At 30.6% G+C, this 13040-nt stretch overlaps 1 protein-coding gene across 1 annotated transcript; it reads right to left on the bottom strand.

The window, feature by feature from the left end:
- Positions 1–1073: 1073 nt before the first annotated feature.
- LOC110727467 (40S ribosomal protein S29) lies at positions 1074–2985 on the bottom strand. Its single transcript, XM_021907024.1, has 3 exons — positions 2834–2985; positions 2641–2740; positions 1074–1359 (listed from the first exon to the last, which is right to left on the bottom strand). The coding sequence occupies exons 1-3, from the start codon at positions 2893–2895 to the stop codon at positions 1351–1353; spliced, it is 171 nt and encodes a 56-aa protein (XP_021762716.1). The 5' UTR covers positions 2896–2985; the 3' UTR covers positions 1074–1350.
- Between the last annotated feature and the right edge of the window lie 10055 nt (positions 2986–13040).

Consider the following 13040-nt stretch of genomic DNA (forward strand, 5'->3'; position numbering starts at 1 on the left):
TTAGAATACTTTGTACATACCAAAACTTTATGTGGTTTATCTTATTGTTGTATCATCAATGGTTAATAGTTTTTATTTTACCTAGTCGGGACACTAATCTTATGATGATAAGACGGTCTTACGTAAATATTTTTCTTTATTCTGCATTTGAACTTAGATAACAGTTTATATTTAATTCTTTTTTATCACTCATTGAGTCACAAAAATATATGTTTAACTTTGCAACATTAGTGCTCACTGTCCATGACAATGGATAATTAATAATGATACATTGATACACGTCAATATTTGATACGAGTCTACTATTGTGGTCAATGAATATTACGAAGTACAATTTAATTATTATTAAATATAAAGTAATAAAATTCTTAAAAGTCTGTTATACTCTGCTCTTTAAAAATTAAAATAACATTTATAAGTATTAAATCATTCTTACACAAACATAATCACAACACAATATGTTGAAAAATTATTAATATGTGAATGAATTCAATAAATCCATTAATTTTACAACAAACTTATAAATATATATATGAATAAATTCAATCAATCTACTCATTTATTTCATTATTTGTACCAAAGAGAGTTCATCCACAAACAAAAGGGGTGAAAAGATGTTGATTTGATTTAAAACTGTGAGGTAGCCCGGCCCAAGACCCACATGTACGGATGTACTTGTCCCCAAAAAACAAGTGCTCCAAAGTTTTGGTTGCATAAAGAATCTCTTTCCCTCTCCCTCTTCCGAAATCGATTTAGTTTGTAGTTGTAGAATAAGTTTGCAGACTGCTTTAATTGATTCTTCTAAGTTTTGCACACTAGATAGAGAAGAGTACAATGTTCAACTATGCTAACTGCAGGTTTGCAGCAGTCCCTAGTGCGAGTGCCAAAACAAGTGTTACTGATCAAATGAACAGCAACGATAAATAACCAAAGATGACAGCGTTAATTGCTCAGGCGAACAACACTTCTACCATCCATATCGATTAAATAATAAATAGGAACCCAATCTTGGAGAAATCACAGAATTCAGAATTCAGTAACCCATTTTATAGGAGGTAAATTGATTATACTAGTAAAAGAAAACAAAAATAACACCCAATATATTCCAGGGCAATAGCTCGTAAACCAGCAGGAAACTACATTTCAGGGCAAGAACATTACCTATATATATTTGGAACATTCAAATCTCATCCATTAATAGAATCATAGCAGATTAAAATTCCAATGGCACACAGGTCCAGTGGTTTTACATACTCCAAAGTCAACATTTACGCAAAAAAATAAAAAGTGTTCCATAACTCAATCTACAAAAACTTCAGAGCTGCTTCTGCATTGCTGCCAAATTGCACTTCAGCGGTACTGAAAAAGGAAAAATAGAAGTTAAACTTTACGCATCAAAACATTTCCTTGGTAATTCAAACATAAAACTAAAGTTACATGAAAGAATCCGCCAAATTAACAAAGAATGTCCAACTTCCTTGAATAAAAGTTGGTAATAGACTAATACTAGTCATTAAAGCCCCTGAACTTCATAGCAACCTTTCAGTTCGAAAACTATCAGATAGGTGATGAATATTGTGCTCTTAACATGCAATTTCCCCCCTTAAAAGCTAGTGGATGGAATACAAGTTCACCAGGACATTAAAGATAAGTATATGACAAATCCTCAATTAACGGCAAATTGCACAGGCTGATACATGATTCAAGGTATTCATTACAACAACTCAGCAGATCTTGCCAGCTTCAAGTTAACAGCCTCGCACACTTCATATTAATTCCAAACAAAGAAAGCCGGGTATGTGTATAGCATACATCCCTATATCCTCCTCTAAACAAAGTCATTGAAGCAACATTGCAATTGCATTCCTGTTTCATCTTCCTATTTCTTTAGGTATAATGTTGGAAAACCAAATGTTTGTCATTCACACATATTTCTCCAAAAGCAATGATCTTCTTCCAAATAATATATTTTCCCCAACAATAAAGCCATACATTGATTACAAACCCCAAAACTAAACGCCGCAAAGACAAAGTTCACCATCCCACGCAAGAATCAATATACTGATAAAACAGTTCAGAATATCGTGCTGTAAAGCCAAAAACACTTCAATATAACATACTAAGTTTCATAAAGCCTAAAACTCTGTCAATGAGCACCAGCTATAAATTGATGTTACATAACACTCCCAATTCCCAATCTTTAAAAAAAGACATTGCAATGTCTCCAAGTGCAATATCATCATCAAAAAGCTCATTTCAAGCTATGTTCTCCAGACTCTTCATTTCACCTCAAGTATCAATGTCACATACTCGACACTCATATGTCTACATTGCTACAACATCTAAACACTTCAATTCATTTGTACCAAAATCAAGATAAAAGTTAAGCACCCAAAAATTATAAGTCAAAATTTTAACCTCAAAGTTACTTGAAATATAGCACAGTTTATACATGGAATCAGAGAGAATTGGCAATTAATTCACATTAAGGTCTACAAATTAATGGAGATAAAACAATAATACATATACATATAATCAAACCCAAGACACCCTCTCAAAATAAATTAGCAAAAACAGTGTAAATTATTTTCTTAAAAAAAAAACTAATTCTAATAAATCAAATAAAGAGAAAGAGATAACCTTGATGAAACCAATTTCCTTGGCATTGCTACGGAAGCATTGTCTGCAGCACATTAAACCATACTTGCGGATGATTGCGTGAGGATTCCCGCAAACTCGGCTGCCACAATTTGAATGAAATTAAACAAACAAATTAAACCCAGAAAAATTAATACAGATTAATCTGAAATTCTGAGTAAAAAAGATGGACTACCAAGCGCGAGATCCAGGACCGTAGTTCTTAGGGTGAGCGTTCCAGATGTTAGAGTGCCCCATTTTCGTTACTTTTCCGGCGCTTTCAAAAGCTCTCTATAAACCCTAGAATTATGTCGATAATTTAGGGAGATGAGAAGGGGGTTTTTATTTGCTGGATTTTGGACCCAACACCCAACAACTTAACCTCTCCAACGCGCCGTTTTGGTCTTAATATCTAATTAACTAGATGGAAGCACGATTTTTTCATTTAAGATTTTTAATTATTTGATTTATTATGTTTAATAATTTCAGAAAAAATTACAAAAGTTTAATATTTACTTTTTTTTTACTATAATTTATAATGAATTTATTAAATGTAAATGAATTGTAAATATGATATTTTTTCCGTTATATAAAATTTTTAATGTGAAATGATAAATTTTTAATAATTTAAATCCTAAATCATTATTCATTGTTTTACCATATCTTTTATTTCGATAGAATCACCAACCTACTACATCAATGGATAAATTGAACCGTGAAATGTTAGCCAAACTAAAATTGATATAAATTAAATCTTTACATTTATATAAATAAATCAATATATTTACCAATAAATGAAAATTTGTTGCAATATAAAATCAAATATATGCATTAGAATTTTTTCATCATCTCCAAAAATAACCAAAGTCATCCATATATTAAGTTTACAACATCTAATCGTATGCCATTACATAAACAAATAATCGTTAAGTATCCTTTATAAATACAATGTAACTAATAATTACAAATATAAATTTAAACATAAGATTTTAAAAATTACCCGAACATTGATGACCTAATACTAACACAAAATTCACTTGATGGGGTTTTGTATTGATACGAAATTTTATTTGTATCGTATGATGTGTTAGAACTGCATGTAAAAAAACATTTAGTAAATAAAACATAAACATATAATCGTTGAGTATCCCAAATTAATACAATGTAGGTAATAATTAGAAATACTAATTTAAACATAGGATTTTAAAAATTAAGCTAAAAATTACCAAGCCATTGATGGCCTGAATAATTAACACAAAATTCGCTTGATGAGGTTTTTTATTAATACGAAATTTTGTTTGTGTAGTATGATGTGTCAATCTATAATGGTAGGTATCACAAATTATAATTAACGAACAATTTGTATTTCTTATCATAATACTATCAAAATTTATCTTATAATGATAGGTATCAAACTTTATTATAAGCATTTATCATTTAAATATTTCTTAATATATATATATATATATATATTTTTGATTTTTTATACTCGTAGCCTTGAATTAATAAATTTATCTTTTCCTATATTTTTACTTTATTTTTTTTCAATAAAATTATTTAATTCGTGGATTATAATCTACGTGGCATTAAAATTTTAGATATATCAAATTAATTCGTTACTTTTATCTAGGTGGCGACATAATTTTTTAATTCAAAACTAAAATACAAATCTTTCTTCTTATTGGTCGAAATAAGTATATTTCTTACGTGGCGCTCCGAATGCTCTCCAAAAATGCCTACTTTATTTATATATATTAGATTAGATTTGCAACTCGTATTAGCCAATGATACTTGTATAATTGTAAACTCTGTACTTTTGACTACGTATATGATCAACATGAGATTCTGTATTACGAGTAGATGTGTCAATCGGGTGTTCGAGTCGGATTCGGTGAAATCGGGTAAGAAAAGGTCTATAATAAACTTAAGCCAAGCCAAATCATTGTGTCCATGCTAGTCGAAATATGAATCGGGTTTTTTTTAGGCCAGGCCAGGTTTTGACACTTCTAATTATGAGTAGTATTTATGTTTTAATTCATGCCAGTAAATTTGGTTGTCAATGATCATCCACTTGTATTTGCTTCTAGGGCTGTACACCGATCCAAAATCGGACCGGACCCGACCGGGACCTGAATCATTGATTTTAAGGACCGGGGACCGGACCTGAATCAACAGGTCCGGGTTTTCACCTGAATAGACCTTATTACTAATTTGTTCCTTTTTTTATTTTTTAAATAAAAAACCAGTTAGACCTGCTTATGGACCTGTTTAGACCTGATATGGACCTGTTGGGACCTATTTGGACCTGTTAAATAAAAAAAAAACAGCTTCACCGATTTCAGGTTCGGACCTGAAAATTTCGGGTTTTACCCGGACCGGACTTGAATCCCGAAATCATGGATTTTTAAGGACTGGGACCGGACCTGAATTCATTGGTCCGGTCCAAACAGGTCCGGTTCAGGTTGGTTTTCAAGTCCGGGCCAGTTTGTGTACACCCCTATTTGCTTCTGTTGTGTTCACACTCATTTTAATCACTTAAGAACTAGTAAAATGGTATAGATTAGCTTATACTACCTTCGCTTTTTTTTTTAGTTGACACGTTTTGACTTTAGCAATATTCACACACTTCCCTTTGACCGTATTTTGTGATTTATACGTAATGAAAAATATAGTCATGTTGGATCTTGTTAGATTCGTCACGGTATATATTTTCAAAATATCAACTTTTTATAATTTTTGCTTATCGGTAATTAAAGATATTAACGATTGAATTTGTGCATTGGCAAACGTGACTAAAGAAACGTGTCAACTAAAAAGAAACGGAGGAAGTATATCTTACATTTCAAATGAGATGTTATTTGCTATATAATTTTTTTGTTCATTCAACCATTTGGAGAGCTTATTTGCTCATCTACTGCTCTCTAAAATAACAAATGAGTAACACAAATAAACTTAGTTAGTTACACAAGAGTGCATGATGAATTTTGCACATATTTGGCTACATCTCAATTCTTATGATTATGTCTTGGTGTGGATATAGTCACAAGGACAATGTTGTATACATAATTTGATCTTAGTACCACCCTCCAATACTTTAATCAACAAAGTTAGATAGCATCCACATATAAATGCAAATTATATTTAACTGCTTCTTAAGCATTTGTGTGGAGTTTAAGATTCAGATTATGTTGGTGTATTTTATCAATGTATGTATGTCAGTATGTTCCTATTCACAAGAATGAAATTGACAAATCAATAACATAATACTAAAATAGACATTAGGAATGACACGTGTTATCTCCTGGTGCTGTATTTTCCCTCCAAAACTTCCCCTCCCCTTTTAGCAAAATATTCTTTTATTTTTGGAATATTTGTAAAATACAACTATAATAATATTAATCCAAATCTTATATATTATCTTTACCTAAAATGTATTTCTTTTATTTCGTATTCTGAATTCTTCCATACACATTTACCTAAAATATTATTTCTACCCTTTTTATAATTATTAAGAAAAGTGCCATTGGTTTAGGTACAAGATACTATCATTACCGCCTACACATTTTTTAGACGAAGAATTATTGAAATTTTCTCAAAAAGTAATATTAAATTTGATTTATATAATTGATATTAAATAAATTACTTTAATTTTATTTTCAAATACCTTTAATAGAGTATTAGATATAACTATAAAATAAATGTTGTGTTCGACAACTATATCATATGTCTAATTACATGAAAATGTGAAATATCAACCATTTTTTTGTTATTACGTAACTAAATAAATTAATATATTAGTAAATACAAACAAATATTATCTTTTGCTGAAACATTTTATTGAGATAATAAATTTATTACATTTGACGTTATAAATAAGGTGCATAGTAAAATACACATCGGATGTAGTGACAAGTGACATCTTCTTGTGTATCCTTTACAAAAAAAACATTGATCAAACTACAATTATTGGATAACTTCAAACACATTTTTATATAATAACAAAGAGCGGCGATATCGATCATGTAGAGCATCAATTCATAAACAGAAAATGTATTATTAATAATATAGGTTAGTGTTGCCTTATTGTGGATTATTGTTGCCTTTAATGATTCGAGTAATATTTATTTCAATTATTTTATTAGATATAAAGGTGATATATTATTTGTAATTTATATATTTACATGTATGTTGTGTTAATGTTTTATAGTAGATTTTATTTTGTTGTTTGATTAATATTTTCATGTTTATTAAAAGCTATTTATAAATAATTCTTTAGTCATATAGATTGTATAGTTTTATTGGAAAATAATATGCATCATTAATATAATATAATATATACCACTTTAAAATATTTTCAACACAACTAATCAACAATAAAAAAAAAAATTCCCTTAATTGTAGTTTTAATAATTTTTGCCTTATTTTTTTATTTTTCTATATGCATCGCATTTGTTATTCCACATGAGTTGTCTCATTTTTATATTATATCACAATTAATTTTGCAAAAAAGATTATTACTATCGTGTATCACACGAACACTAATCTAGTTAACCACTCAATTTTCGAGGAGAATTCACCCTTTATCCTATAAAATCTGGATGCATAACTTCTAGTTTGCATTATGATGAGCAATATAACCATCAACAAGGCAACAACAAGACTGAAGTGTCTGAAGACTCATTCGCAACACAAAACCGCTCTGTTTTAAATCCTTCTCAAGCAGGGCTATGATGAAAGTGAAACAACAAGTGCAAGAAAATATTAGGATAAACCCAAAATAACAGTATAATAGCAAATAAACACCACCATGAAAGTACATGATCAGTCTCCCTTATGATTTTCCAAAGCATCCACGATGCAACTTGTTTGTGGCACACATTATTACTAATGACATCTTGTACACCAAAGGTAACTAGATGGATGGCGAGAAATTCTTGAAGATCTCTCAAAGGCTGGACAAATGATCTGTTCTTAGGGGCGTCTTGGAAATATGTCAATATTCGGGTTAAACACTAGTTTTTATTCAAGTTTATACCACTGATTTCACTAGAGTACCCCGAAGAAAGGATCATTTTATCCGCTCTCTGAGAGATCAAATCCATCATTCCTCGGCGTATAATGTCTCTAGGTGCCAAATTATCATACATGTCCAGGCAATTTTTCATATACATGGAAATGTTGAATGATGATGGCCAAGCAGTATACTTGTACCATAATAGCTACATTATGTCCTGAAGAGTTCAGAGCTGCAGCAACGCCGTCTACCAGAACTTGTTGCTAAGGCATGTAGTGTTTGATCTAGCCCAGGCTAAGGCGTTTTTCATAGATTTTTTCTTGAGCCATTTAGGGGATGGAGAGCGAGTGACTTCATGAGTAGTCTCCGATTTCTTCAACATCTCCCACATAATTCGAACATCTTCATATTCACAAGCTTGTACTTCTTGACTTAGTATCAATATTCCTGTTTGTTCAAGTCAGCAGCCAAAGTCATAAGGTATTGTTCAACTCTCTCAAATTAAACTAATCAAAATTCGAGCAGGAGTTATAAACTTTGCTTTCTTTTCTAAAAGCAGAATCAAAAAACATCCAATTAAACATAAGACTCGATTGAATTACAAACAGTCAACCAAAGTTGTTAAGGGTCGTTTTCATCTTTCTAATATCCTAGCTGCTTTAACTTCAATTAAATACTATCAACTTGAAAGCATAAACCATCAGACTAATAAGGAAAACAACATGCTTACATGATCTTAATTACGTAACTTTCAGCTTACAGGAATCTAAGTCATCATAACTCATAAGCCAGCAAATCAAACACTAGTATATAGTTATATGCATGTAATCGTCATTATCATCTAATAGACAATATTATTGACTTGTCCGACAATTATTTTTGACTTATACACTATCCTCTCGACCTCTCATACCTAACTGTATGTTCGTTACAGGTCTTCACGTAACATAACAGTATAACACTCTTTAAACAATATTGTTTCATATTCCTTGAATCCTCGTGCTTCATGTTCAACCCAAATAGTATGTCATGATAGTCATGACATAGCGCCCTCAACTCCTCATGCTTCATGCTCTAGGCTACCCAACTGCTTAAAGCATGATCAGTAAATCAACATTAATATTATATATTATAATAGTGACCGGTCCTCTACATCCCGTGCTAGTAGTTAGTACCAACTAACTGTTGAGCAACCATAAAAAATAATCCATATGTAATACGTAGTACCAAGTATTCATTACAGCGTGAAAAAAAGGTTGGATTGGACCTCAAATCCTCACAAAATTTCCATTACGGAGTAGCAACAACAATTATGTCCTAGACTTAGACCTGTTAAACTTTATGTGAAAGTTCTAGCTATTTACAAATTATTCCATGATGCTTTTAAATTAAAGATTAAACCGTCCTGTATAAGATTATTTATTAGACAATCTCATACAAGATTTCATGAATTTGTGCATTATCCCTCGATTAAATTTGCATACCAAATAAATCATCATCTATAAGACTATTATGTTATTTATGTGGATGACTATTCCTTAATACTCCGTATTCTCTTACTAATATTCGTAGAATAACTTAATACCAACTAACTACCAACGGTTGAACAACCAGAAAAGTAAAAGCGGCCCATGTAATCAATAAACACAAAAGTAATTAAGGGTAGTCAGTTTTGTAATATCTCTTGAGCTCAAATCTAAAGTCAATCTAATACAAACCAAATTATCAAATAGAAATTTTTTTTACCCATGTCACATAATTATATTATTATACCAATAACGCACTAATAAAAAAAACTTCCATAATCTCATGCATACAATTATAATGTTTAACCATGATTTCCTCAAAATAACTTCAATTTGTTGAGCTAAATCTTCTATCAAAACAGTTTCTAATTTCCATCAACTAATTTCGACTTTTTCTTTTGTGACAATCATTGTCTAAACAAAAATTAAGAACTTTTAAAAACGGAAGGAATATTAATTACTTACCACGCTTGCGAAAACCGAGACGAGCAGCTAGACCACGGCAAAGTCGTTTAACAGGATAGATGATTCTTTTCTCCAACCAATAACACTCCATAGTACAGTACTTCGAGTAGTATCGATATCTCACCCTTCTTTCTTTTGGTATTTAATTTATACGACGATGAAAATAATATAATTCGTTACATTTATGATAAACTAATCCCCTAAAAATTCGGAAATTCTAATATATCTTCTTGAATAATAAGAATAATCCCTTCTTTACGAAGAAAAAGTCTTTTATTCTAATTTCTGGAAACGGGAAGAAGAAGGCTCCTTCCAAGAATAATAAAGTTAGGAAAAAGATAAATGTATGGTACGATACTTTATAAACCCACATATTCATAAAAAAACAAAAATTATTAAATTTAAAAAGTTGGCAAATCCAGTAAAAGACGACCACGTGGTTAATTTCTAGTCTGGGAAATTAAACAACAGGTTTAACTGTCGGTGGCCTTTTCTTTTTACACGTGTGGTTTTCATATTGATCATGCTTGACTCCATTGTCACTTAGCTAAGATATTACTTTTAATTTTATTCATAAATATAGACAAGATATTACTTCAATTTTATTCATTAAATAAGCAAGATATTATTATTACCTTGCTACTATTGTTAATTTGTTGTTGGTATTATAAAGTTGAAAATGATGGTTTCACCTAACTTGTGGAGACTTTGGGCTTAGAGGGTTTAATGGTTGGATTCAAGAAATCTTTTTTGCCACAAAAATACAAATAAATATTTATTTGGCAAGTTGGTGGATCTAATTGGTCAGATATATTGTATTTTATTAGTTTTATATGGGATATTTTGTTTTATTTGTCTGAGGAAGTATTTTTAAAAATAGAACTAGAATGTGACCACATCCACTTGAATTTGTGGTTTGTAAGCTTGTATGGAGTATTGATTAGTATCCTTAATATTATATCAATTAATCTAGTACGAAGTAATTGTATATATATTTATATATATTTATAATCTGAAACTTCTCACAAGGTAATCTCGTTTAATTTTATAGATCAGACTTTTTTCAAGTTATAAAAAGATAATTAACTCTACATCGGTTGGCTTGGTAGCTCAATAAAGCAATACAACGAGTATTTAGTTGGATTTGAATAAATCTTGTTACTTCTAAATTAAAGTTGTAAATCATGTAAACCCCTTACCAGTTTACCATATTATGGAGTATCACCTTATTTTCTCAGTACAAACCCACTTAACTTGATGTCTTGTATAGATTATTTTTGAAAGACAAGGAATTTGGAGTTATAATAATTAGATGAAATACAAAATTTTGTAGCACTGTATATAGAATATATTAATTAATGAATAATTAATCTACTGATTGTGACTAGATAAAGACATTTCAACAATTGTCGTTCTTAATTGTCTTTGTTAATTGGTGGAAGTATGCTAAAATGTTTTCACAAGCCATTATTAGCCATTAAATAACATACAAATGTTTGTCCAAATATTAGTAAAATAGTACGGATTATGTCATTGAGATGTCTAGTTGATTATTTTCTTCAAAAATATATAGTAATACATAGTACTACATAAACTCAACCTATATAATACGAGTAAAAGTTTCACAGGTTCTGTTAAAGCTTTCTCTCATAAGAAATTGGAACATTTTTAAAGAAGTCTTCCTCGATTCTTAGTGAATATATTCTTTCTTATCCAATTACTAAAAATAAAAGTAGAAACTTCACATATTGAGGATATATTTTATGGCTTTACGACATTAGTCTTATCCTTATAGATTAATGTTTTAGGTACAAAGTCTTCAAAAGAAATTGATAATAAGGTACAGAGTACACAATCATCTCTCTCTCTTTTTTTAATTAATCAATTTACGGTTACTTTAATTTCGGTCTTTGAGAATATGTAGAGTACATTGTTTAAAAAAAAAATAGGAAAATGTTAAACTTAAGGAAAAGTTTATTCTTTTTTTCGAAAGTAAAATTAATTCATTAATTTTTCTAATACTATAGTCATATTTTTATTTACAGTAGAAATTTAAATGTTTGGGTTGTTCATCCCAAGTCCCACATGGAAGAAGGAAGAGATGACTTCCTTTATAAGTGAATACACCGTTCAATTAGTATGAGACTTTTTGAAAAAGTGTCTAAAAACAAATTTATGCAGGCTAGATTCAAAGTGGACAATGTGCGGCCCAACCGCCAACAAGATTGGTGACCTGGGCCCAACACAAAACATTCAAAGCTTGAATGCACACATGCAAGTGCCTCTAAATTTATCCCCTCTAACCAGTAACCACTACTCTTAAAAATCCAAACCTTTACTAAATACGAAGTATAATACTCGGGCAAGTAATTTTCATCTCGCAAATTAGAGAATTTACCCTTGAAACAAGCAGCAGAATCACCGTCCCTCTCTCTCCAGTCTCTATCCTCCCCACCGGCCAACAACAGCAGTCAGCGAAATAAAGCGGCAACATCACTATTTCTCTTTTCTACTCCCTCTTTTTTTCAACTACGTATAATTTTGACTTTTAATTTCATTTTTTTTTTATTTGTTTTATTATTATTTTTCGCTCAGATTAGTGATTACTACTTGTATAATTCAAATTGGAATTGGTGTTTTGATTGTTGATAATGATTGTATTCTTTAAGCAGAAGTGTTGGAAATAACGCTCAAATTATTGGAGAATTAATATTCATTTCTCAACTGTTTTTGTCAATTTCATTAATTCAATATTACGTAGTAGTAGTATATCAATATGGTTAATACACAAATTAAATGTTGTTAGATATTGGGTTGGAATTTAGCATTGACAAGTAGTATTGCTCTGTTAATTAAATTGACAATTTTATCTACTAGTATTTGTTAATAATACAAGTATGAATGTATCAAATTGGAGGGGATACTGATCATTTGCGTGGGCAAAGAAACACTTTGATGTTTTTCAAGTGTATCAAAATATATGTGTGCAAATGCCACCCGATTTTATGGTTGTTTATCATTGTGTAGTGACTAGTAAGTGTGTTTAGTCGAATAGTCGTTTGGATGATCTATTGGATTAATCGCGGTCTGATATTGCCTGAACAGAAAGTTGCTTAGTCTAACAAGGGGCTGTATAGTTCAATGAGTGTAGTTGCGTAATTTGGTTGTAGGCTTGTAGCTGTCAAGTGAAGGGGAACTGGTTCTTCAATCAATTCTCAGCGGATTTCATTTTATTGTTCTTTGTTGATGGGGTGGATTTTGCATTCGTTGAAAGGGTAATGGCTAGTGTATGCCATATGCTGAACTAGTTGGCAATGAAATTGTCAAAAATTTGATACTGGTGGGACTGGGACTTAAGATTCATATACATTAGGCATATTCACTATTATTTTTGGTCA

This window comes from Chenopodium quinoa, unplaced genomic scaffold, assembly GCF_001683475.1.
Source record: "Chenopodium quinoa cultivar QQ74 unplaced genomic scaffold, ASM168347v1, whole genome shotgun sequence".
In the NCBI taxonomy this organism is placed as follows: domain Eukaryota; kingdom Viridiplantae; phylum Streptophyta; class Magnoliopsida; order Caryophyllales; family Amaranthaceae; genus Chenopodium; species Chenopodium quinoa.

Excerpts from the sequence above, each read along its gene's own strand:
- LOC110727467 (XM_021907024.1), bottom strand. The coding sequence starts at position 2,895 with ATGGGGCACTCTAACATCTGGAACGCTCACCCTAAGAACTACGGTCCT. Across the intron at positions 2,741-2,833 it reads GGTCCTGGATCTCGCGCTTG|CCGAGTTTGCGGGAATCCTC; the intron begins GTAGTCCATCTT and ends AAATTGTGGCAG.